Source organism: Salvelinus fontinalis, chromosome 11 (genome assembly GCF_029448725.1).
Source record: "Salvelinus fontinalis isolate EN_2023a chromosome 11, ASM2944872v1, whole genome shotgun sequence".
NCBI lineage: Eukaryota > Metazoa > Chordata > Actinopteri > Salmoniformes > Salmonidae > Salvelinus > Salvelinus fontinalis.
The window spans coordinates 9,066,754-9,094,273 of record NC_074675.1 but is presented as its reverse complement, the minus strand read 5'-3'; the positions used below and the strand labels follow the sequence as shown (position 1 = coordinate 9,094,273).

Here is a 27,520-nt window from a genome sequence, read left to right as displayed (position 1 = left end):
AAATGAAGAGTGATGAAGGTGAATTGGTTGAGAAATAGAATGAGGCGGTATCTACCGTCTACAGGTGACGTTTTCAATCGGGTGCAGAGTCCTTGAACGTCCCCATAACTTTCCCCGATTTTGCCTATTGCCTCTGCCCCCCGCAGTTCCATGAGCGACCGCAGGTCCTTTAGCGAGCAGCCAAAGTCCCCATGTTGGTTGGCCGTGGAGTTCTTCACTCCGCTGTAGGAGTTGTTTGCCATAATGTCCCTCTGCGTGCGCTCCGTCGGCTACAGTGAAAAATGGCGTCCCAAAGGGAGAGCTAAAATCCTCAGCGAGCGAGCCCAGCAGTAGTTCCCATAAACAGCTACAAGTCCTTCAGACGATGATGGTGGTGAAATGAGGAGACTCCAGGTAGAAGGACTTGGACAGATCAAAAGCCATTTCCCTCAGACCGTGGCCTTATTCTTTCATGTTGACCAAGGTTCACACACAGACTCAGAGAGAAGACAGCATTCGAGGATCTGAAAGGAGAGAAAACGTACATTTGGTCATTCAGAATTCAAATGGCATGTTTAATTTCAATAATATACTAGCACTTATGAAAAAGTCACACTGATGATATAATCCAAACTATCAGGTAAAGACGCTTGTAGTCGTTCACAGCACCACTGAAAATAGACTGTAGGAACCACAGGTCACTGGCAAAGACTCAACTTGATATGCTATCCGTTTGAAGAGAAAATATTATACTTATTTGAGGCACACCGCCGTGGGAAGCAGTCAGCCATTTAAGCTCATGGACAGACAGGGCTGACATGTTATTCAACATGAGTATTTTCTTTGAGCCCTATGACAAATGTGCATAAAGGCGGCAGAATTCAGATATGACATCGTTTTAGCACTATCCACTAAGTTTGATCCATATCGCCCGCCGTAGTTAAAGTGCTAATAAATCAGAACAAACCCCCTTTCAATTTTTTTCAAATTACCAGCAACAATTTGGATTATGTCTACTCTGCTAATATCCATAAAAAAACGACGGACAAAAAAATACTGACTTTGCACTATTGAGCAATGTACATGTAGTGGAAACTTAGCAAAACGAGTAATTTGTCGTAAGTGCATGAGGGCCGCCATCTTTATGCACCTCCGCTATTCAGTAATTGCCTTACTGTTAGATTCAATTTGGCTGCCGACTAACTGACCCTCATTAACCGGTTAACAAACGGTTCAATTTTTCACAAATAGTAAAATGTGACAGAAAATACTATCAGAGATCTGTATATAATGACGAGATGCTTATTTCAGCGCCCTAACAAAAAGGCAGTCGTCCCAAGGCTGGAAGGCAGGCGACAGAAATGCATTGGGCTTGTTTTGATAAGATTCTGGCGAGAGCTGAACCTCTCACTTAGCCTCTTCCTCTCTGATACTATGCATGCATACAAGGACCGGACATTTTTCATTAAGAGCTTAATGGAAACATGTAACAATAGCAAGCCTATTGTGTTAGTCAAAATGCTATAGCCTTTATTTGAACATGCAACTCCTGTAATGAAGCAGCTAATAAGTCATTTTAAAACATTTGCCAAAATGCAATTAGCTGGAAAGCAGCGTTCTAAACATCACGTCTAATGCAAGAGGTTCCATATGTGACAGAAATCAACATCTCAGAAACTTAGAAAGGGGACAATATATAACAACGACAAGGATGAGTTGCCTTTACGATTTTGCCTTCGGCTTGCGGACAACGAAAGAAAGTCGATATGAAAACCAATAGAACAGGAGAGAAATGCTGGTTAATGGCATCAGGAAGTCTTTATAAACTAATTGCCTCCACGTTTCTATGGATGGATTTTCGCAAGGCTACTTTGAAGCAGGGTAAGACATGCCTCATTATTTGAAGTAAAATGTTAAACTTTCAGATAATTACTGCCTCAAGTTCACATTGCAAAGTAGTGGGTGACGCACAGATAGCCTGCCTACCGTTGACGATAGCCTATGCACTCAAATGGCAAATGGGAGACGTACTTTAATTACGAGTTGAAATTGAGAAATAAAAATAGTTCTTTTTAAATCGTGGCCATCAAAGTTTAAACACGCGATTACATGTAGAATATTTATTTGTTGCGCTTTGTTGACTGGGCTTACAAAAGCACGTTTCACTCCAGTGAGGAGCTACTCTGGCGCTCTCTGACAGGTTGTAAGATATTCCGCTCCTCAAACTAGGCTCAAACTATGCTGTACACGTTTGATAAATAAAATGCATGATGACTAACAAAAATACACACATGCTAATTTAATTCCACACAGTTATGCAAATTAACCCATAGACCGATAAGCATGACCGAACAAATGTATTTTCAGGGGCTAGATTAACAGTTAACAACCCTACTTCCTGCATATTTCTCTCTATACTATAAACTAGAGGTCGACCGATTAAATCGGAATGGCCGATTAATTAGGGCCGATTTCAAGTTTTCATAACAATCGGAAATCTGTATTTTTGGACACCGATTTGGGCGATTTAAAAAAAAAATTATTAAAAAAACATTATTTTTGTACACCTTTATTTAACTAGGCAAGTCAGTTAAGAACACATTCTTATTTTCAGTGACGGCCTAGGAACGGTGGGTTAACTGCCTTGTTCAGGGGCAGAATGACAGATTTTTACCTTGTCAGCTCGTTTAACTAGTCCAACGCTTTAACCACCTACCTTACATTGCACTCCACGAGGAGCATGCCTGTTACACGAATGCAGTAAGAAGCCAAGGTAAGTTGCTAGCTAGCATTAAACTTATCTTATAAAAAACAATCAATCACAATCACTAGTTATCGTCAACCATGTGTAGTTATTACTAGTTTATCTAGCGTGTCCTGCGTTGCATATAATCGATGCAGTGCGCATTCGCGAAAAAGGACTGTCGTTGCTCCAACGTGTACCTAACCATAAACATCAATGCCTTTCTTAAAATCAATACGCAAGTATATATTTTTAAACCTGCATATTTAGTTAATATTGCCTGCTAACATAAATTTCTTTTAACTAGGGTAATTATGCCACTTCTCTTGCAACAGAGTCAGGGTATATGCAGCAGTTTGGGCCGCCTAGCTCGTTGCGAACTGTGTGAAGACTATTTGTTCCTAACAAAGACAGCCAACTTCGCCAAACGGGGGATGATTTAACAAAAGCGCATTTGCGAAAAAAGCACAAATCGTTGCACGACTAACTAACTATAAACATCAATGCCTTTCTTAAAATCAATACACAGAAGTATATTTTTTTTTAAACCTGCATATTTAGCTAAAGGAAATCCAGGTTAGCAGGCAATATTAACCAGGTGAAATTGTCACTTCTCTTGCGTTCATTGCACGCAGACTCAGGGTATATGCAACAGTTTGGGCCGCCTGGCTCGTTGCGAACTAATTTGCCAGAATTGTACGCAATTATGACATAACATTGAAGGTTGTGCAATGTAACATGAATATTTAGACTTATGGATGCCACCCGTTAGATAAAATACGGAACGGTTCCGTATTTCACTGAAAGAATAAACGTTTTGTTTTCGAAATGATAGTTTCCGGATTCGACCATAATAATGACCAAAGGCTCGTATTTTTTTTATTTTTTTATTTTATCCCCTTTTCTCCCCAATTTTCGTGGTATCCAATAGCTAGTAATTACTATCTTGTCTCATCGCTACAACTCCCGTACGGGCTCGGGAGAGACGATGGTCGAAAGCCATGCGTCCTCCGAGGCACAACCCAACCAAGCCGCACTGCTTCTTTAACACAGCGCGCCTCCAACGCGGAAGCCAGCCACACCAATGTGTCGGAGGAAACACCGTGCACCTGGCCCCCTTGGCTAGCGCGCACTGCGCCCAGCCCGCCACAGGAGTCGCTGGAGCGCGATGAGACAAGGAAATCCCTACCGGCCAAACCCTCCCTATCCCGGACGACGCTAGCCCAATTGTGCGTCGCCCCACGGACCTCCCGGTCGCGGCCGGCTGCGACAGAGCCTGGGGCGAACCCAGAGACTCTGGTGGCGCAGTTAGCACTGCAATGCAGTGCCCTAGACCACTGCGCCACCCGGGAGGCCCCAAAGGCTCGTATTTCTGTGTGTTAGACGTAATTATAATATATGATTTGATATTTGATAGAGCAGTCTGACTGAGCGATGGTAGGCAGCAGCAGGCTCGTAAAGCATTCATTCAAACAGCACTTTCGTGCGTTTTGCCAGCAGCTCTTCGCAATACTTCAAGCATTGAGCTGTTTATGACTTCAAGCCTATCAACTCCCGAGATTAGGCTGGTGTAACCGATGTGAAATGGCTAGCTAGTTAGCGGGGTGCGCGCTAATAGCGTTTCAAACGGTGACGTCACTCGTTCTGAGACTTGGAGTAGTTCTTGTGGAGCGATGGGTAAATGATGCTTCGAGGGTGGCTGTTGTCAATGTGTTCCTGGTTCGAGCCCAGGTAGGGGCGAGCTATACTGTTACACTGGCAATACTTAAAGTACCTATAAGAACATCCAATAGTCAAAGGTTTATGAAATACAAATGGTAGAGAGAGAAATAGTCATAATTCCTATAATAACTACAACCTAAAACTTCTTACTTGGGAATATTGAAGACTCATGTTAAAAGGAACCACCAGCTTTCATATGTTCTCATGTTCTGAGCAAGGACATTAAACGTTAGCTTTTTTACATGGCACATATTGCACTTTTACTTTCTTCTCCAACACTTTGTTTTTGCATTATTTAAACCAAATTGAACATGTTTCATTATTATTTGAGGGTAAATTGATTTTTATTGATGTATTATATTAAGTTAAAATAAGTGTTCATTCAGTATTGTTGTAATTGTCATTACAATGTATTTATTTGTAATTATTTTTGAAAAAATATGAATCGGTATCTGCGTTGAAAAACCATAAATCGGTCGACCTCTACTATAAACCCCACGAGAAGCACAGGCAAACAGATGTAGGTGGTCACTACAGTAAAACCAGAGCCAGACAAAATGTATTGTAGTTAATGTATGATCATTTATGTACCAACGCACATGTAGAGTTCTATAGTCCATTCAACTGGTTATACAAGTCAAAATAAGAGCATTTCACTTAGCCTAACTGGAATTACTGCAAGAATTAAAACTCATGAAACGCCCAGCTTCCTCCCACATAGTGTTTGGTGCTTAATGTGAAGTAGCTATATAGGCGAACAACCTTCCTACCTCCAGAGGAATCTCCATATCCAGAGTCCATCATCAAAATGTCCCTGCTACACTTATTTCAGTTGTGCAATTAAAAACCATTTGACATTCAGTGTCCCCACTTTGGCTAGTGGCGATTCATTGGGAGATGGGGCTGGCGTGTCTCCACAACAGCTAGTGGCGATTCATTGGGAGATGGGGCTGGCGCTCACTGAATGATCATCTCAGAAAAAGCTCCTTTTTAATCTAATTAGACAATCTCTGGCATCATCTGGGAGATCCAGTCTCTGCTCTGCTGACCAAAGTGAAGAATAAAGCACAGCAGTCGTCAGCCTGTTTTAAGGACGATTCCATTTTGACTCATTTCTTAGAATCACCACAAGGAAAGGTGCCATGTTCGAAGCGGGTAGAGGGATGCACCAGAATAAGGAAGTCAAAAAATGTCAGGAAAGATGACATGTATAAGGCAGCTTGTATGGAAAGACCATTCAAATGTTCAATGATGAAAACGACCCAACCTATATTGTCTCAAGGTTAAAATAGGACAGTGAATTCCCTAGGGCAGTGGTTCTCAAACATATACTCTGCAAAATAAAATATCTTTTCAAAAATGTGTTATAGCCATAAACTAGCACACCTGATTCACCTAGTCAAGAACTTGATTAGTTGTCAAGTTGGAATCAGGTGTGCTCGCTCTGGAATAGATCAAATACATGGAACGGCTGGGGTCCCAAAGGAGAGATTTTAGAATCCCTGCTCTAGAGGAATTTACCACTGTAGGGCAGGCGGGGGACGCATTTCCTACTCCCTCTCTCAAAGAGGTCACCAGCTGGGCAGTCGGTTTTATTCACAGTCTACATTAGTGTCTGGGTGTAACAATGAACTGAATGAGAGAAAAAGTAGTGAGCACGCTTCCCTTTTTCAAGTCAGATCGGGAACATAATACTCATAACTGCATCTGCATCAGGCCAAAATCTCTGCGTATTCTAAGATGCCCAGAAAATAGTGCTTTAATGAGGGCGCAAATGTGGTACATTCACACAATTGAAAAATGTAATTTCAGTAACTGGACAAATGAGAGCAACCCAACAAACCCACTACTTTCAGACTTGTTTTTGAGAAACTATTTGGTCACGTGTCAATTCTATTTTGGAGCCATCTGCCATGGAAAAGGAACAGGATTTATTATTCTTTACACAACATAATTGCAGGGCTGGTTGCAATTCTGAGGTGACATAAAATCTCATTTGAGAGGGAAATATCCCTTTTGCTGGCCACAAGTTTGGGGTGAGGTTGAAACGTACACAGAGGTTTCCACCAAAATATTTCACGTGGTAGTGTTTTTTATAGTTGTGAGATGTGCGAAAACACAAAGTGAAACTTTTTACCATTGCCTAAGTAGAATTTGTGCTCAAATTTTAGTGTGGCCCATCTAGACAAGGAGGGTTGCAGTTCCTTATTGAAACTCTGGCAACTTGCATTCTGCCTGACAGGAACGGCATCTTTCCACAACTTAGACAAATTCAAGTGAATTTTGACTGTGGCCCAGATGACTTACCATGTTAACTTGCCTATTGCGGTGTGTGACTCGCTCAATGTCGTCCCCCCCCCCCCCCCCTCTAAATGGTCCTCTAAAAATGGTTGGCATATTTGAGTTGCCCTCAGTACCCAGCGAACACACATGTTCAACCCCAAAGTAATGGAGGCGGCCAGGCTCCATTTCCCTTGTCCTCACATCTCATGCTCTGAGCCTGTCCCCCTGCGAGCGGCTGCACCGCCAAGATGAAGGAAGTGCCAACATTTGCTGAGCGGTGACAGTTTCAGGTTGCGGAACAGATCACATGTCACAACAGTGGAAAATCATTGTGATTGGATCACCGAGCTAACAGCTGGCATGGTATGGTTGAACAACGATAGGAGCCAGGTTAACCCTTTGTGCACAACACCAGAAAAACCCTTACTAAGTAAGAGAAGACCAAAGAAATCTATTGGGGTTTCACTTAGAACCGTATACGAAGATGTTTGTCATAAAAAAGCCCAGCAGTTATTCCTTTCCAGGGAGCAGAAAATTAGATGTAACAGATCTCTATGGCTAAACGGTGCAAATGTTATCTGTTGATGGACTTCCAAGCAATTCTCCCCAAACTAAGGAAACCCTCTTGATCATGGTTGGCACTTTGAACCCCTCCACATGCCAACTTTCTCGTTGTGAGTCAAGGACAGCCATTCCAGGGATCCCTCTGCTATGGTCTTGCTGGTGCAGATGGGGGTAATTTTAGCATCCTACAGGCTACCCCTCCCTGTCCCCATTCCCCACTCTGGCCCCTGCTGAAGTGGGTCAGGGCGTGTAAATGTGGAGGGTACAAAGCAGAGGCAGGCACCCAGCCTTACTCATGTCATGCAGCATGGCTCAGTGCTATCAGCGGGCCACTTCACACCAGAGACTGGCACTTCTCTACTCTGTGTTCTACATGACCAGCCTGCCAATTCACGACACCATGCAGAGGTGTCCCCGCCCGGCGTCAACTCTACAACATACTTCCTCTTCCCAGTGCTCTTCTGCTCATTTAATCGAGATTTGTGATGGTCTCTTGGGGGACATTTAAAAATGGTCCTTTGCGTCGCCACTTTCCCTTCTGTACAAGCAAATGGAATAAATTGAGCCTCTTCAGGGTTTTTAAAGGGGATAGAGGTAGATTTATAGAGGCTATGGTTGTATTTAACTTGTATGTCCTTCATTTTCAAGAGCAAGCCATCTTTGAAGTTTTTTTAACTGACTCTGCTGGGCAGCTCTACGGCCTGAGGTAGGGGGGTGGAGGGGGGGTATAACATATTTTACGATATCCTGGTATTGATGCATGGACCAGTTTGGGTTTTTACTTTACGTTCTATAAACGTGATTTGAATGTTTGATTTGTTAAATGTAATATGCCATGTGTAATGTCCATTTTGATAGTTTCTCCGCAACTTGAGTCATCTCTCTCCGGCACCACTTTCCACACAGACATAGCACCACCCCGTCACTCAAGGAGCGCATTTGTTGTTGCTTGACCAGAGACACTAGCAACATATAATTACACTTAGTTTGTGTGTCTTACATTTGCAAACGGCTAGTTTGTCTTTTCTTAGCAAGTTGGGCCTAAATCATATTAGCTGGCTAGCTAATAAATGTACTGGGTCAAAGCAAACGTAACAAGCTTTACAGCCTGATAATACAAGTGATGGTGTAGACCTAAATCCTCATGTTGTTTGTGCAACAGTATCTTCTAAATCAAAGAGGTATACTTGAAGCATGAATGTTAGCTACGTGAAGAAGCTAAGAGAAATCATTCAATGTAGCCAAAGAATACAGGGTCCCCTAGGAAACACTTATCAACACTTGGTTCCAACCCTATTTAAATAACTCCTACCTGGCATTTTCATACTAAACACTGTATTCCAAGTGCCAACTATTATATTCTAACTATAGAATTATATAAATAATTATATTTCCATGATTCCAACAGTTCACCGAAGTGTTTTACTCTAAACAGCAAGTGAAATCGCAATTGTAACATTTGGTTAAAAATAAGGCCTAAATGTTTTGCCCATGTCGTGTAGAAATTCTCAAATGGGTGCAAGAAATGCAAAAATATTTTTGTTGATTTTGAACTGTATAAAATAATCAGAATGGAGAAAGAGCTATTGAAATATCTTAGAAAGTTTGTATCCACGCACTACTCAAAGCAAATTCAGAACGTGTATAATTCTAAAACATTAAATACCGTCAAAAATGTGAGGGGGAAAAAAACATATTTTGCCATATCGCCCAGCCCTAGACTAAGGTCATGCTGCCTTGACATGTACTACCATTGTGTGACCTGCTGCCCCCACTATTTCTGAGTCATCATGGGGTTTCCTCCTACTTAGGTAAAATGTTGTGCTCCTTGATTGGGTTTAAACAAATATGCTGGGTGGTCAATTGAGATTGTAGCCTACAGATTAAAAATGCATTGACCAGGCTAATTTCAAACAAAATAAGATTGTATGCATGTGTCTCTCGGCTATCCAACAGGACTGTTTTCTTATATGCAGACTGACACAGGGCTACTAACTATGACAGAAATACATAGGGTACCAGTCAAGTTTAAACACACCTACTCATTTTAGTTTTTTTTTTTTTTTTTTTACTATTTTCTACATTGTAGAATAATAGTGAAGACATCAAAACTATGAACACATAAGGAATCAAGTAGTATCCAAAAAAGTATTAAACAAATGACAATTTTATATTCAAGATTCTTCAAAGTAGCCACCCTTCACCTTGCACACTCTTGCAACCTTTTAACCAGCTTCTTGAGGTAGCCACCTGGAATGCATTTCAATTAACAGGTGTGCGTTGTTAAAAGTTAATTTGTGGAATTTTTTTCCTTCTTAATGCATTTGAGCCAATCAGTTGTGTTGTGACAAGGTAGGGGTGGTATACAGAAGATAGCCCTATTTGGTAAAAGACCATGTCCATATGTGAAGAACAGCTCAAATAAGCGAAGGGAAATGACAGTCCATCATTACTTTAAGACATGAAGGTCAGTCAATCCGGAAAATTTCAAGAACTTTGAAAGTGCAGTCGCAAAAACCATCAAACGCTATGATGAAACAGGCTCTCGTGAGGACCGCCACAGGAAAAGAAGACCCAGAGTTACCTCTGCTGAACAGGATAAGTTCATTAGAGTTACCAACCTCAGAAATTGCAGCCCAAATAAGTGTTTCATAGAGTTCAAGAAAGACTTCAACATCAACTTTTCAGAGGAGACTGTGTGAATCAGGCCTTCATTTAATTGTATTATTATTTATTTTTAAAATTAACCTATTTAACTAGGCAAGTCAGTTAAGAACAAATTCTTATTTACAATGACGGCCTACCCCGGCCAAACCCAGACGACACTGGGCAAATTGTGGGCCGCCCTGTGGAACTCCCACTCACAGCCGGATGTGATACAGCCTAGATTCGAACCAGGGACTGTAGTGATGCCTCTTGCACTGAGATGCAATGCCTTAGACCGCTGCGCCACTCGGGAGCGGTCTAAGGCACTGGTCGGATTGCTGCAAGAAACCACTACTAAAAACACCAATAAGAAGACGACACTTGCTTGGGCCAAGAAACACGAGCAATGGACATTAGACTGACGGAAATTGTAAATGTCTTTGTGAGACGCAGAGTAGGTGAACGGATGATCTCTGCACGTGTGGTTCCCACCGTGAAGCATAGAGAAGGTGTGATGGCGCTTTGCTGGTAACACTGTCAGTGATTTATTTAGAATTAGGGCTGGGCGATATGGCCAAAATCTTATATCCTGACAAAGGTAATTTCCTATCCTGATAATGACACATCACGATATAGCACATTTTCTGTAAATTCAATGAATAAATAGTGTATATAAAATGACCACATGTAAAGGCCTATTTTTTATTACATTTTTTATTATACTCAACAAATAAAATTTATTTGCATTTGATACCTTGGGTTGAGTGTTTGCACTCACTCATGAAACCCCTGTTTCTCTACCGTGTAAATTGCGGTCATGTCTTTGCAGATGTAAGTTGTAACGGCAGCTGTTACCTCATTTACATTACATTTAAGTCATTTAGCAGACGCTCTTATCCAGAGCGACTTACAAATTGGTGCATTCACCTTATGATATCCAGTGGAACAACCACTTTACAATAGTGCATCTAACTCTTTTAAGGGGGGGGGGGGGGTTAGAAGGATTACTTTATCCTATCCTAGGTATTCCTTAAAGAGGTGGGGTTTCAGGTGTCTCCGGAAGGTGGTGATTGACTCCGCTGACCTGGCGTCGTGAGGGAGTTTGTTCCACCATTGGGGTGCCAGAGCAGCGAACAGTTTTGACTGGGCTGAGCAGGAACTGTACTTCCTCAGAGGTCGGGAGGCGAGCAGGCCAGAGGTGGATGAACGCAGTGCCCTTGTTTGGGTGTAGGGCCTGATCAGAGCCTGAAGGTACGGAGGTGCCGTTCCCCTCACAGCTCCGTAGGCAAGCACCATGGTCTTGTAGCGGATGCGAGCTTCAACTGGAAGCCAGTGGAGAGAGCGGAGGAGCGGGGTGACGTGAGAGAACTTGGGAAAGTTGAACACCAGACGGGCTGCGGCGTTCTGGATGAGTTGTAGGGGTTTAATGGCACAGGCAGGGAGCCCAGCCAACAGCGAGTTGCAGTAATCCAGACCTCCTTCCATCTTCGTGATTCTTTGCCATATGGTGTGCTATGGACAAAGGCCTCTTGCAACGTCTGAGTCAGGGGTTTGTTTTGAGCACCCGACTGTACTTTTTGGGGTCTTATCCGTAAACTCTCTCCGTACGGTTTCACATGATTCTTGCGTAGGTGGTAAGAGAGGTTAGTTGTGTTTGAGCCTGTTGTCGGGACCGGCCTGCGGCATATTTTGCAGGGGACGGTTTGGTTCTGGTTCGTGTCAAACCTTTCATACCCAAACCATGACAATGCGACCAAAGTAGCCCCTCTTTTAGGTACGATCTCCGTGCCACGTTCACTCTCCTCCATGTTTGTTTGTGTTTCAAATTTCCTTCCACACGTGTCCAATTGATAATAGGAAACGATAGACGTTTTCAAAGCACACAAAACCAGCATGGCTACCACAGCATCCTGCAGCGATACGCCATCCCATCTGGTTTGCGCTTAGTGGGACAATCATTTATTTTTCAACAGGACAATGACCCAACACACCTCCAGGCTGTGTAAGGGCTATTTGACCAGATGACCTGGCCTCCACAATCACCCAACCTCCACCCAGTTGAGATGGTTCGGGATGAGTTGGACCGCAGTGTGAAGGAAAAGCAGCCAACAAGCGCTCAGCATATGTGGGAACTCCTTCAAGACTGTTGGAAAATCATTCCTCATGAAGATGGTTGAGAGAATGCCAAGAGTGTGCAGAGCTGCAAAGGGTGGCTACTTTGAAGAAATATATATTTAATATATTTTCATTTGTTTAACACTTTTTTTGGTTACTACATGATTCCATGTGTTATTTCATAGTGAAGACATCAAAACTATTATTCTACAATGTAAAAAATAGTAAAACCCTAAATTAAGAAAACGCTGTTTATCTTTAATATCGGCCTATGGCAATTTGATTAAAAAGAGAACACCTGAGAATGCCGATAGAGAAGGAAATATGAGCTTATGTGTCTGTTTAGACTCGAGCCTAATTGAGCCAGCATGAGTCAGACTCAACTTCCCTTTAAACCACAGTGTGGAATATCCTTGCCCTTACAATATTGAGGAGATACGCATCACACCAGAGGGAGTAAAAAGCAGCATTATACAATGTAGGCCTACTTAATAGTACAGCAGACTATATTGAGCCGCCCATGATAGCCTACATAGATTAATGTCTCCATTGCCTTTTACATAACCAATTGTGCCTTTTGCAGTAGGAGTCTCCGTTAGTAAGTTTCTATAGTAGGTCTTACAATAGTAAGACAAAAGGAGGATTATAGTGGTAATTTCTTAGATTTGATGCAGCATGTTAGATTTCCTGACAATTATAGACAATGTTCAACATGAGTGGGAAATACGGTTTAGCAGTTAGCCAGTTGAGTGAGCACGCATCAGGCAACCCCGCCAGGGTCCATGTCCACGATGAGTCTGGAATGCAGTGTCGACAGGGCGAAATCATTACCTGGAATAGACAGCACGTTGTCCGAAACTTTGTTTAACAGGATAATTATGTTACATCATAGTACCTATTCGCTAATAAATAAGCATTTTACACGTGTTATACTTTGACACCTGTCTATTCTAAATGCCATCAATATTAACTACAAAGTCTACTGCTGCTCAATAATCCTAATTTACAAAGAAATGTGTTACGCGAGAAGACTGAAATCCTATAGCTATCGTACTGAGGTAGTGTCGGCCTACCGATTTAATTAGGTTAAAACCTCTGACTGAACCACAACCACTCAAAGGCCTACTTTCCAAAACAACATAAGACCAGAGACACCAGAGACGGACTTAAAATCCTATTCAGTTCTAGTAGACTAATAATTAGTCAGCCGATCGTGAAACTCCTCATGAAACATTGGCATAGAAATCCTATGCAACACACAGAACATACACCTGTTTTAAAAATTGAACAGGGACCAAAGCTGACCAATACCATGCAAGTGAGAAGGTTTATATTACTGTATGCTCAGTTTTAGTCTGCTGCACTGCTTCATTCTTGAGTGATAGACAGTTTTGGTTAAAACCACAGCCTCAGACACAGTCAAATGTTGTTGTTTTTATGGCCAAAATGTGTGGATCTATAAAAGGCAAATGTCTAGAAGATAGAAATCTCACTCCTATTGAATGCATTCAGAATGCAACGAAATCTTGATCAAATTGACAGCAGTCAGCAGAGAGAACAATGATATTTCACATATCTGAACACCCTGACACCAAAAAAGCTTAAAATCATATCATACACTGATATGGGTTAAAAACGTTATTTTATACAACTTGTCCAATGATCACCATACCTCTCTTACATGACTACAGCATTGTAAATTCTTCAAATATTATACCATGTGTATTGTGGATGCATATTAATGCACATTACTAGACTTCAATACAAGTGTTGCACAGATCAATGGAATCCCCAATGTTTGCAATTTGATGACACAGACGATAAGTGATCGTAATCCACATGGTCAACCAGCAGCGTTCATTCGAAGCTCAGCATTCAGCAGACTAGAATGCATTGCTGGCAAAGTGCAGCACGCCGGGTGCCATTTAATAGGATAAGAACTGATCCCTTCTGTTAGACACCAAAACGTGATAGCTCGTTGCCTATCACACTGGGACCAGTACATAAGCTCTGCAATAGAAAACGATGTAGAAAATTGCATTTGCACTATCTGTAGTCAAGGTCAAATGATTGGTTACGTTTCCTTGTCATAACGTGAACAAATAATCACGTTCGAGGTTGGTAGCTAATGGTGGCACACAGCGAAAAGAAAGCATGACAGGATAATGGATCTGTCGTAGCTAGTTAGATGGATCAGCTATGGACACTGCTACAACTAAATAGATATACCGGCGGTAATGTAACTTGTTAACGTTAGCTGTACTAAGTTGAAATTTCGGCATCTCAGCTGGCATCCAGAGTGCATATCAGTATGACAGGTTTCAAAGACGGAGTTCAGACAGAAGTGCTAGTGGCTAATTTAACGATGTGTTGCGGCGTAGCTACCGTTGCAAAACATGTAACGTTAAAGGTAGGTTGGCCAATGTTAGCAGCTGGTTCACTAACGCTTCACCTAGCTAGCTACAGTATATCCTTCGTTTAACTGGATAGCGTTAGCTGTCAGTCAGGACTGTTACCTAGCTAGCAAGTTAGCTATGTCACAAGTCAACCACTGGTTACTACTCTCTAGCTAGCTAACGTTAGTTAGCTAACCAACTGGGCACCTGACTTTAGAACCGACCGGTGCAGTGGAATAACACCATGGAATAATTAAGTGGAGTACCCGTCGTAGTCAAGGCTTAACGTTAGGTAGCTAACCGGCAAAATGTCCAATGTAGCCAAGCAAAATGTAAGGCAACTAACGTTCATTTTCAATTGAGAAATTGTAACTTATGTATAAAATGTAACAGTACCATAAAGCAACGGACGTAGTAGTCCTTTTGCGGCAAGAAAGCAAACCAAAGTTACGCTAACCTAACGGTTACAGGTTATAGGCTCATTATGGAGTGAGCACACTGCATGTGTCAAGTCAACTATTAGCCAACTAACGTTACGTTAATAACAAGTTTAGGCTGAATAAAAATAACCCAGCAATTAAGATTTCGAATTAATTAAATATGAGTCCGAGTCGAGCAGCATGGCTGGACTCAAATAACGTTCACATATTTCAAGTCGTTTTCACCACGACTTTTGGTTCTTCTTCACTCCTTAGTACAGTAGAGCTTAGGCGTCAACCTCCACCTCCTGTCCACGAGCTCCTCCAAAGCTAGTGTGTGCAGTCGAACCCATTTCAAAATAACGTTACACCGCTAACGGTATTTAGCTACACAACTTTTCAAACACCAAGTCACCCGCGAGTTAGTATTTTCGCACATTACAATACGTTGGAAATTCCATTAACTTGTCAATAAGATCCTGTTCTGGAAAACGTTAGGTGGGTTAATGTCCGAAGCAAATTGTGGTGTAAAGAACAAGAAGCTCAATGTCAGTTGTTCCATCTTCTTACCCAGATAGAAGCTAGCTTGCAAGCTAGACATGAACTCACGAGCAGCTGCACTGAGCTAGCTAACGTTTACCGTTAAGCTAAAACTGTAGTAAGGAGATAAAACCAAACCGGTTCGCTATTGCTTACCAGAATCAACGCTTGGCTTGTGTCCATGTTGTTACTTATGGAAATGTATATTTGTGTGCAAAAAAAAATCTAACAAAGTACTTACTCCGTTTTCCGAATATTACCTCTGAGACCTTCCTCTCTTTCCCTCTCCTCAGTATCTCACTACAGACTGCCCCTCTTTCCCGATCTGTAGTAAAAATCCCGCCCACTACACTGTCACAACATCGCAAGGGACATGTGATTCACGTCAGGGGGATGGGCAATAACTCCAATGTAGATCCCCATTGGCTTAACCAACAAATCAGTCGCCCGTGGAAACGGTTACGTCATCAATTCCGTTCACGGATGGAGATCCTCTCGCACCCACTCTTTGCCCGGTCTTACTTTATAAAAATCTGATGCATGCAAAGATCCGTTCTTACATCGTATGATTTAACCAGCATTAAATGAGCACTGACATCTGTTTATTTGTGTGTGCATCTCCCTGGCCCTGTCGGTTGTGTAGCTCCACCCACCTTCCCGGCGGCTAATCAAACCTGACGTCATTCTTTCCATGACGTCGCGATTTTTCTATGTATTCAATGCTTTAGTGTTTGATTCTTCAGCACAAAAGGGTGAAGGAGCGACACATTCGTTTGAAATGGGCTACAGAATCTGCCTATTATATTGCAGTAAAAAAAAAATATATATATAGCACAAATCAAGTCTGAATCACAAGTACTGACTATCTGAATAGCCTACTGACACACACACACAGCATGCATTGCATTGTACACCAAAAGCTGTTCTGAAATAGTGGCACCTTGTTCTCTTCCAACACTGCAGGACTTACTCATATTATACATAAGGCTAAAATTTCAAAGTACAGAGTACATAACATCTTGCACTAAACTTCAGCATATTACATTTTCCCACCCTGGCTCCCCAGGCTTAAATGTCATTAAGCTGAGTTTAACAATGAAGCTCTACATTACCTCTGAGTCAATCCATTGATAGTTGTTAACTTCAGAAAGCGGGGTTGTTCCTGGAATGAGGGTGTGATATCAGGTTGTAAACTGGTTGATGTCACATTTCCAGAGGCACACAGGAGATGCCATGAGAGGTGCAAGAGAGCTGTGTGTGTGAGCCTCGGTGGACAAGGTCGCCCTTGAATGTGTGTGTACAGTACATGCACTTCTGTGTGTGTGTGGGAGTGTGTAGGTGCACGAGTGTGTGTGTGTATGCGTGTGTGTGTGTGCAAGTGTGTGCGCTTGTCATTGTGGGCATGCGTGTGTGTCGGAGTGTGTGTGTGTGTGTCTGCGTGTGACGTCTGGCTACCATTGATCTGTGTATTCCCTGAACCCATTATCTGACCCATATTCATCTGAGCATACATAATGCTGCATAATCTCTGCCAGACTGGCTCTATGATTATTACGTCAAAGCAATGCATGCAGACCTTCAACTGTGTAAAGAATGCACATATTATTCGACCGGGATCCATAGCCATATATTAGCTACTCTTCACTTAACGGGTCCAATTTTTGAAAACAAAAAACATTGCTGCACTTCTTCAATTTACCACTCTGGATTTATAAACAGGAGAAAGAAGTTTTTTAAACGTTGTGTAATTTGGACCTAAATGTGGTAATGTTCAATCGGTAGCTCTGAATCACAAACCAGTGTTAGGGAGGAACAGAACAGAGAGAGGGGAAGGAAATGAACACAACATAAATATCTCCAGTCCTCCATTTTCAGTGTCCCTCTCAGCCATCTCTGGGACTGGGTGTCAATGACCACTGTTGACTTGAAGTTCAAACCAGAAGCATTTCACCACAGGAGTTATGCAGCTGATATCTTTTCAACAGTAATATGTAGGCCTCATGAGCCACATGAGGCAAGCAAACAAGTTTCCTTGCAGACCTTCCAAATCTTGCGGAGCTGTGGGAAAACGCGTATCCTATTTTTATGTGTGCCAGTTTCCAGTTCTCTCTCCCCCTCTCTCGTACACACACAGTTCAGCTTTAGAGGCTCTCATTTCGGGCCTCTCCGATTGGAGGCTTGTAGCGTTGTGCCCGGTCCTCGAGCAGATGTCCCTCTAACACGGAGAGCAGAGCAATTTTGCTTGGCTACGTCCAAAATAGCACCCTATTCCCTATATAGTGCACTACTTTTGTCCAGGGCCCATAAGGATCTAGTCAAAAGCAGTGCACTATGTATGGAATAGGGTGCCATTTGGGACACATGCCTTCCCTTTCCACCGCAGGGCCTAGCTGTTTCACGCTATGGGTGATGATGTCGCTGGCTGCCATGGAAAAAAGAGATCCACACTTCAAATTTGATGAGGTTGAGTGCACACACACACACACACACACACACACACACACACACACACACACACACACACACACACACACACACACACACACACACACACACACACACACACACACACACACACACACACACACACACACACACACACACACACACAGATACTGCAGAGACAAAATTAAGCATGCCCACACACACATGCTTGCCCGCCCGCCCACCCTCACACACACACACACACACACACGCACACACACACACACAGGTGTTTTGGGACTATGAGAAAGTCATTAGGAATAGTTCATTAAAAGTTGGGTGGGTAAATCAAATAAGAGCATGATTTACTGCAGTGGAGGATGCCATCCATTCTCTGAGCGTCTTTCCGTAACATGATTTGTTCTCCCATTACTAGCAAGCTAAACAATGTTTGTAGTCGCTATTGTTTATCTAAGTATGACAGCCAATGAATTTGAATTATGCTCTGTGCTAACATTCGGCATGTTTGCTCAGTTGAGCTCACTTTAACAGCGGTTAAATCCATTTAAAGACTTTGGGAATGGTCTTAATGTGCAGAAATGAACAAAACCCATTTCGCAACAGGCAATGAAGCTCATTAACTGTTCCAAGCAGGGCTTTCTGAGACAATCCAGATTGTCTGGTCATTAGAACAATGGATAAAGACAACAAATGATTTACTTTATGAAGGGACACTTTCAGCCCGTGTATGCTTTGGGCACTTTAAAATACCTTGGCTGAATTTCCTTACAATACAACATATATTACTAAATCAACTATTTAATCATTGTTGAAATAAAAATAATAAAACCTTAAACCAGGGTTGATATTTTCAAAGGGGTTTTGGGACTTCAAGTCATAGAAATACAATTACCCATCTAACCATCACACAACATTGACTTGAATTATAAGGTGTCTGGTTAGACTGTAAACTCTCCTTCCAGACTCACATTAAGCATCTCCAATCCAAAATTACATCTAGAATCGGCTTCTTATTTCGCAACAAAGCCTCCTTCACTCATGCCCGCCAAACATACCCTCGTAAAACTGACTATCCTACCGATCCTCGTCTTCGGCGATGTCATTTACAAAATAGCCCCCAACACTCTACTCAGCAAACTGGATGTAGTCTATCACAGTGCCATCCGTTTTATCACCAAAGCCCCATATATCCTACCCACCACTGCGACCTGTACACTACATATCCGTTGCCAAACCCACTGGCTCCAGGTCATCTATAAGTTTCTGCTAGGTAAAGCCCTGCCTTATCTCAGCTCACTGGTCACCATAGCAACACCCACCCAGCAGGACACGCTCCAGCAGGTATATTGCGCTGGTCATCCCCAAAGCCAACACTTCCTTTAGCTGCCTTTCCTTCCAGTTCTCTGCTGCCAATGACTGGAACGAATTGCAAACATCTCTGAAGCTGGAGTCTTATATCTCCCTCTCAAACTTTAAGCATCAGCTGTCTGAGCAGCTTATGAGCAGCTGTCTGAGCGATCACTGTACCTGTACACAGCCAATCTGTAAATAGCACACCCGACTACCTCATCCCCATATTATTACTTACCCTCTTGCTCTTTGCACCCCAGTATCTCCACTTGCACATCATCATCTGCACATCTATCACTCCAGTATTAATGCTAAATTGTAATTATTTACGCCTCTAGGGCCTATTTATTGCCTACTTCCCTACTCTTCTACATTTGCACACACTGTACATAGATTTTTCTATTTTTCTTTTGTGTTATTGACGGTACGTTTGTTTCTGTGTAACTCTGTGTTGTTGTTTTTGTCGCACTGCTTTGCTTTATCTTGGCCAGGTCGCATTTGTAAATGAGAACTTATTCTCAACTGGCCTACCTGGTTAAATAAAGGTGAAATAAATAAATAAATATATATTAAAAAAATAAGAATGTCCATTCTAGTGATTCTATCCTTGTGGTTTATCTTGGGGAAACCAAACGTTTCCCAAAAGCTGAAGGCTGTATCAACCCGGTTTGGTTGATTCAGTCCCTCTGTTGAAATAGTTCTTACGTTTTTCTGCCTTGCATGACACTTTAAATGTCAAGTGTCATTATAAACCACTGTGCATGTTAATGTGTTCACACCCTGTGGCTAAAGATAGTGACAAACCACACCAATCTATAAAAAGAGGAAATTCTTATAAGATACATTTCCGCATTGTATAAAGTTTGACATAATCAAATGATCTAGCAGTGAGAGAATAATCCCCAAAAGACCAAAAGATATGAGAGTCATCTACTCTAAGGTTGATATTTCAGAGAAGCCAAGCAGATATACCCAAGATGGCCGCCGTCTAGGGTTTATCCTAACATAGACAAGTAATTATGGGGCTCCACAGACAGACATTGGAGTGAGAAAGCAGATGAATAGCCTAATTATGGGTTAAAAAGAACAACGTGTAGCAGGTGGCATTGTGCGTTTTTGGTTCCTGGCACATGAACTTGGTAGCAGAACTCTTAGTGTCTTATCACATTTTGTGATACTACTGGGGGTTGATAAGGGGAAAGGGGATACCTAGTCAGTTGCACAACTGAATGCATTCAACCAAAATGTGTCTTCCGCATTTAACTTCTTTGGGGTAGGGGGCAGTATTTTCATGTCCGGATGAAAAGCGCGCCCAGAGTAAACGGCCTGCTACTCAGCCATAAAAGCTAGAATATGCATATTATTAGTTTTTGATTTGGATAGAAAACACTCTGAAGTTTCTAAAACTGTTTGAATGATGTCTGTGAGTATAACAGAACTCATATGGCAGGCAAAAACCTGAGAAAAAATCCAACCAGGAAGTGGGAAATCTGAGGTTGGTCGATTTTCAACTCAGCTCCTATTGAAGATACAGTGGGATATTGGTAATGTTGCACTTCCTAAGGCTTCCACTAGATGTCAACAGTCTTTAGAACCTTGTCTGATGCTTCTACTGTGAAGTGGGGCCGAATGAGAGGGGGTTGAGTAAGGTCTGCCATGAGCTGAACATGCGCTGACCATGCGAGCTCTGTTCCATCGCACTTCTGAAGACAAAGGAATTATCCGGTTGGAACATTATTGAAGAATTATGTTAAAAACATCCTAAAGATTGATTTAATACTTCGTTTGTCATGTTTTTACTGACTGTAATATAACTTTTTTAACTTTTCGTCCGTACTTTCCGCTGGACTTGCCCGCGCGTCGTGAGTTTGGAAAGTGTACTGAACGCTAGAACAACAAGGAGGAATTTGGACATAAATGATGGACATTATCAAACAAAACAAACATTTATTGTGGAACTGGGATTCCTGGGAGTGCATTCTGATGAAGATCATCAAAGATAAGTCAATGTTTATAATGTTATTTCTGACTTCTGTTGACTGCACAATATGACGGATATATTTTTGTCTTGATAGGGCTCTGAGCGCCAACCTCAGATTATTGCATGGTTTGCTTTTTCCGTAAATCTTTTTTGAAATCTGACACAGCGGTTGCATTAAGGAAAAGTGGATCTAAAATTCCATGTATAACACTTGTATTTTCATCAACATTTATAATGAGTATTTCTGTAAATTGATGTGGCTCTCTGCAAAATCACCGGATGTTTTGGAACTACTGAACGTAACGCGCCAATGTATACTCAGATTTTTGGATATAAATATGAACTTTACCGAACAAAACATACATGTATTGTGTAACATGAAGTCCTATGAGTGTCATCTGATGAAGATCATCAAAGGTTAGTGATTCATTCTATCTATATTTCTGCTTTTTGTGAATCCTCTCTTTGGCTGGAAAAATGGCTGTGTTATTCTGTGAATAGTCACTCACCTAACATAATCGTTTGGTTTGCTTTCGTCTAAATTATGGGATTTCAGTTGTTTTGAATTTGGCGCCCTGCAGTTTCACTGGCTGTTGAAGAGGTGGGACGCTACCGTCCCACGTACCCTAGAGAGGTTAACCCAACCCCTCTGAAACAGAGATCTACTGGGATCTACTGTAGGACTACACAGGTAACAATACACTTAGGGAAATGTGAAAGTATGATAGCAAATCGGGGAGAGAGAAAGAAAATGTAGACTTGACTACTACCATCATATCAAATCAAATCAAATCAAATGTATATATATACATCAGCTGATATCTCAAAGTGCTGTACAGAAACCCAGCCAAAAACCCCAACCAGCAAGCAATGCAGGTGTAGAAGCATATAAAAGTTATATCAACCTCCCATTTGCTGTGCTGAACATGTTTCACCGAAACACATGACAGTGGCTCATTATCCCATCCACTCATGTACAGTAATGCTCTCCAGTCATGTGACCCTTGATCAATGTTGAGAAAGTGGAAAGTGTGAACGTGGAAATTGCCAGGGTTCCTATCTGTCAGGATATGCTGTGTTATGACTTCCTGTGGTCACCAATCTTTCTCCATGACTTTTGTTTCTTGAAACAGACCTTTGTTTCCGTTCGCTCAGCACATTGGCAGGGCAACTTCCTTCTTTTAGAGTGGCTGGAGAGAGAGAGAGAGAGAGAGAGAGAGGGAGAGAGAGGGAGGGGATCCGGTGTGAGGAAAGAAGAAACATTTGTGAAAAATGAAATAGACACAAACATTTGAATAGATACCCTACTTTTGTGTGTTTATATACTGGCATTAACACAAAGCATGAATGTGGCTTTGGCCCCATCACACCCAAGGCTAATATAAGGATAGTGTAAACAGAAACGTTGCAAATCTGATGTAGAAGAGGAGCAGATATTTAGTTTTTTTGTAAAAACATCCATTGATATTAACATAGATGGCACTGATAAGATCCAAGTTGATGTGTTGAATTTCATCGCAGAATAAATTTGTGTTCAACAACAGAGTGGGTGCAATTACATTTCACACCTACATCTCCCCTATCTAAAGGACATAGAGGATTTGGTATTAAGAGGATAGTGGTCATTAGTGTAGGACTGACTGTGCCTCAGCCCCGGCCAGTACTTAAGACAGTGTCTATATTATCAGACGTTGTCTGTGTCCCAAATGGCTCCCTATTCCCTACATAGTGCACTTCTTTTCACCAGAGCCCTATGTACGCTGTTCCCTATATAGTGCACTACGTTTGACAGATAAGTTAGAGTAATATGTAGGGAATAGGGTGCCGTTTAGGGTGCTGTCAAGGTTTATATCAAGGCATGTTGTTTGGGGCCCACAGATCTTAATGAGAAACACTCATTCCATCAAGCATATCATCAGCCTGCCATAATTACCGTAATCACATTTTCCTAAAATCCGAGAAGGGGCAAACATGGGTTAGTGTGGTCTAGAGCTCCCAATTACCTCCACAATAAACACACATACACTGCTGACACGGCAAAAGACGAGCAACGACAGCCCCCATATTTTCCACTAAGAGAAGTAGCAGTGGCCAAAACAGACACAGACATGTACGTACACACACACAAGGGCGTCCTTGTCCCGGAGGCTCACACACACCACGACCCTCAGAGCCGGTGTGAGGCAGTAGTGTTAACAGAAGGGTGAGTGGAACAGTTTAGCTTCCGTCCCTCTCCTCGCCCCTACCTGGGCTTGAACCAGGGACCCTCTGCACACATCAACAACAGCCACCCTCGAAGCATCATTACCCAACGCTCCACAAAAGCCGCAGCCCTTGCCGAGCAAGGGGAACAACTACTTCAAGGTCTCAGAGCGACTGACGTCACCGATTGAAACGCTATTAGTGCGCACCCCGCTAACTAGCTAGCCATTTCACACCGGTTACATGAGCACAGGGTTAGGGGAGACAAAAGTGAAACGAGAGGTAGAGAGAGAGAAAGAGAGGGATAGAGAGGGGGAAAGGGAGGGAGGTTTCTGTCCTGGTTATGTTTATGTTTCCAACTACTCCTGGAATTTACAGCAGCAGGCATTGACCAGGGCAATACAGCAACAGAGATGTGAACAGCCCTGCTAGACCCTGAGCTGCAGTGGAGCTGTGGAGAGAGGGGAGAGAGAAAGAAAGGGAAAGAGAGAGCGAGAGCAGAGAGAGAGAGAGAGAGAGAAAGGGGCGTACAGAGAGAGATAGAAAGAGACACACAAATAAACTATGTGAACTGGAGAGGGAGGGAGGGAGGGAGGGAGGGAGGGGACAGTGGTCTTACTCAGTCCTGAGACAGCAGCACTAGGGTTATCTGGCCAAGTTTCCACTCACAAACAATAATTCACCTCAAGTGCCCACTCTGGCTGAGTAAGTAAGGACACCGGCACAGCCCCGCCTGTTACATTAAGTCAGCTTCCCAAATGGCACCCTATTCCCTACTTAGTGCACCATTTTTTAACCAGAGCCCTATGGGGACTCCCTATGGAGTAGGGTGCTATTAGGGACCCAGCCTTCAACAATGGTTGAGGGGTTAGTCAGCCGAAGGGGACAACATTTGACTCTGGACTCCGCCTTTCTCTGAACTTCTCTTTTTTCCGCGATCTGTTTTCCATTGATATCTTCCGTATTTATATTTGCACTGGCTCCAGTCTGCGATGGGGCTGGAAAGTGTATTTCATTCAGGTCAGTGAACATTTTTACGTACCATAAAATATAGGACATATAAATAGTCTTGACTTGATTACCAACCGGGCAGCGAGGCAGAAAAGAAACCACCTGACTTTCACAAAATTATTTCCCATAAGCTCAACTTGATTATTTTTACCCAGCAACAGCCTCTTTGCACTCTATGAGCTAACTTGGTTTGGTACACAGTAGGTACACTATTCAAGTATGCACAGTGTCAATTAAATTAAATAGTTGTTTACACTGACATAGTTATTCAGATGCTCAAACGTCACAGATATCACTGTGTGTGCTTATTATTTAAAGGAGGAGTCGGGGCAGCTGGGCAGCTCCTGGCAGAGGTGACATTGGGATACATTGGCAGTAAGTGGCGTAATTACAGATCATTTTCAATGTGTTTAGCTGTTCATTTAGGCGTGGAGCTTGGCCCAATAAAAACCTGCCCCCCACTGCCTCCGCCCACTAAACCCCTCGGCAGCGCACCGTCACAGCCCCTGAAAAATAATTAACGACTTCCAAATTAATTATATGTCGAAAACCACCGAAATCCCATGTTTACGTGACACACAGCGTGAGCGAGCAGTGGAGCGGACATCACAGAAAAAATAACTTAATTATGAGAGCAGTCTGATCTAGACCTGTATTCATAAAGTTTCTCAGAGTAGGAGTGCTGATCTCAGCTCCGTTTGGCCTCATGGATCATAATGAATAAGATTACATGGACCTGATCCTAGATCAGCAGTCAGACAGATGGTTTATGAATACAGGCCCTGGCTCTATTGCCCAGAACAGAGACACGTAGGGGGGCACAGCATGGGGCACAGAGGAGAAGATCCAGTGGGAACTAGGTGGCCTTTCCCCCCCCCATCTCTTCCCTTTCACACAGGGGTCATTCCCCCGGATAGAGGGCTGGAGGCTGGATGGCATGGAGAGGAAGAGAAACAGGCTAATACTGCCAGGCCCTGGGGCCCTGCTTCCTAACCGTCTGGGAGGTCATTGATGCACACAACACACACCTCACCCTCATACAGGTAATGGCCCTGAACACGCTGTATCAATGAACACAGACCTTACAATAAAGTACAGTAGTAGTAAAAAAAAAAAAGAGAGAGAGGAAGGGAAAAGGGTTAAAGTAATTAGTTGGGGGAGAGTGACGGGTAGACAGTCCATATAATCTACTCCTTAGCTGTAAGTATAATACATTGTCATTTCAGTGGCCTTAAGCAAATATACTATTCAACCAATCCTATGGCCAAATGAGACTGTAACGTTATACCAGATATAAAATGTGGATTTAACTAACCCTTATCATCATCCAACATCAGATCAACTTTTGTTATCCTCCAAGGTAACACTAAATACAGGTAATTGCTCAGTTGAGCAAATTAAATTCTCAGCTGAGAGAAAGCGAGAGCGAGAGAGGCAGATACGGTCTGCATGATCCATAACAGATGGATATGTCAGATATGCCCAGCCAGGCTTACTCAAATGCTTAGTGGTGAGGTAATGACCCCTGTGTGAGTCTCCCCCCTTTGCTCAGTGCTCCAATTATGGTCTTCTCTCTGGTCTTCTCCGCCTGGGGATAAGCAAGAGCCATGCACCCGTAATAGACGGACGAACAGAACCATTACCAAGCCATCACAAGAGGAAGGAATTGATCAAATATGCTAAGAAGAAGCAGTGAATTTTCACTGTAATGAAATAATCAAAACTAGCTATGACCCACAGTAGCCCTTTATAACAACATTGTTGGGGCTTACTGAGTCAATCCACTCCCTGGTCATAGAGACTGCTCCTGGCTTTGATACAATACACTAGCTATATCTCCTGGGATTATGGAGCATAACAAATATAGTTTCAATGTTGACCTCCTCTCAATTACTAGTTTATTGTTTACAATAATCCTAGGGAAGATGAAAGGGGCATACACTCTTAGGAAAGAAAGTGCTGTCTTGAACCTAAAATGGTTATCTGGCTGTCCCCATAGGAAAACCCTTTAAAGAACCCTTTTTGATTCCAGGTAGAACCCTTTTGAGTTCCATGTAGAACCCTTTACACAGATGGTTCTACATGGAACCCAAAATAGTTCTACCTGAAACCAAAAAGGGTTCTCCTATGGGTACAGCCAAAGAACCCTTTTGGAACCCTTTTTTCTAAGAGTGTATAAGGACATGGAGTGTCACCCAATATTACAGAATAATATAGACACAGACGCCCCAATGTTTATGAAAGTATTTTCCTGCTACTGACTTGTCCTCACCTTTGTTTGTTCAGTTATGAAACTCTGCAAATGCAAATTCCATCAAGTCAGAGTGTCACGTTCTGACCATAGTTCTTGTGTGTTTTGCTTGTTTTAGTGTTGGTCAGGACGTGAGCTTGGTGGGCGTTCTATGTTGTGTGTCTAGTTTGTCTGTTTCTGTGTTTGGCCTAAAATGGCTCCCAATCAGAGGCAGGTGTTTTGTGTTGTCTCTGATTGGGAATCATATATAGGTGGTTTGTTTTGTGTTGGGGTTTGTGGTTGGTTGTTTCCTGTCTCTGTGTTTTCTCTGCACCAGCTAGGACTGTATCGGTTTGCCACGTTTTTTTTTGTTTGTATTTGTAAGTGTTCTCTGTTTATCGTTTAATTAAACATGTTGAGCACTGGCTACGCTGCGTGTCGGTCCGATCCCTGCTACACCTCCTCTTCTCTTGAAGAGAAGGAAGGCTGCCGTTACACAGAGGTTATCAAATGACAGTCCAAATGTCTCTTATGCAATTCACTTCCTGTTGACCGTCAGTGACCTCAGTGATTGGTCAGGATAAATGGAATAGATGGAGTTGATTGGTGAAAACAGGAAATGACACAATTTAATTGGTGGCGAAGGTGCTTTGCTTTCAGCAATTAAATAGTGACATCATGAAATGGTCCCATAAACGACTAACTGAATCACTGATACAGTCAGAACACAATCAGATCAAGCGTATTTTTGCTCAGAGGATAAATGCCAAGCCTTGAACCAAAGGCCACTAAATAAGGGAGGGTAATAGGCCTGAAAACTGAAAAACCTAATTTCCAGGATGACCAATGTTGAACTGTTTTCCAATGCTTTCACTTTCTTTCCACTATTCCTGG

The 27,520-nt window shown here is 42.4% G+C and overlaps 1 protein-coding gene across 7 annotated transcripts in view; it reads right to left on the bottom strand.

Moving 5' to 3' along the window:
* Nucleotides 1–15,757, bottom strand: part of atp2b1a (ATPase plasma membrane Ca2+ transporting 1a) — a 55,020-nt gene extending 39,263 nt beyond the window's left edge. For 6 of the 7 annotated variants that reach the window (XM_055937322.1, XM_055937325.1, XM_055937324.1 and 3 more), the window contains exons 1-2: nucleotides 15,649–15,757; nucleotides 56–503 (exon numbers count right to left, since the gene is read on the bottom strand). In XM_055937322.1, coding sequence (XP_055793297.1) covers nucleotides 56–242 — 187 coding nt within the window. In that variant the 5' untranslated portion in view covers nucleotides 243–503; nucleotides 15,649–15,757. Of the gene's footprint in view, nucleotides 1–55; nucleotides 504–15,563 lie in introns of all 7 variants that reach the window. The other variant, XM_055937323.1, reaches the window with a different exon arrangement.
* Nucleotides 15,758–27,520: the final 11,763 nt, after the last annotated feature.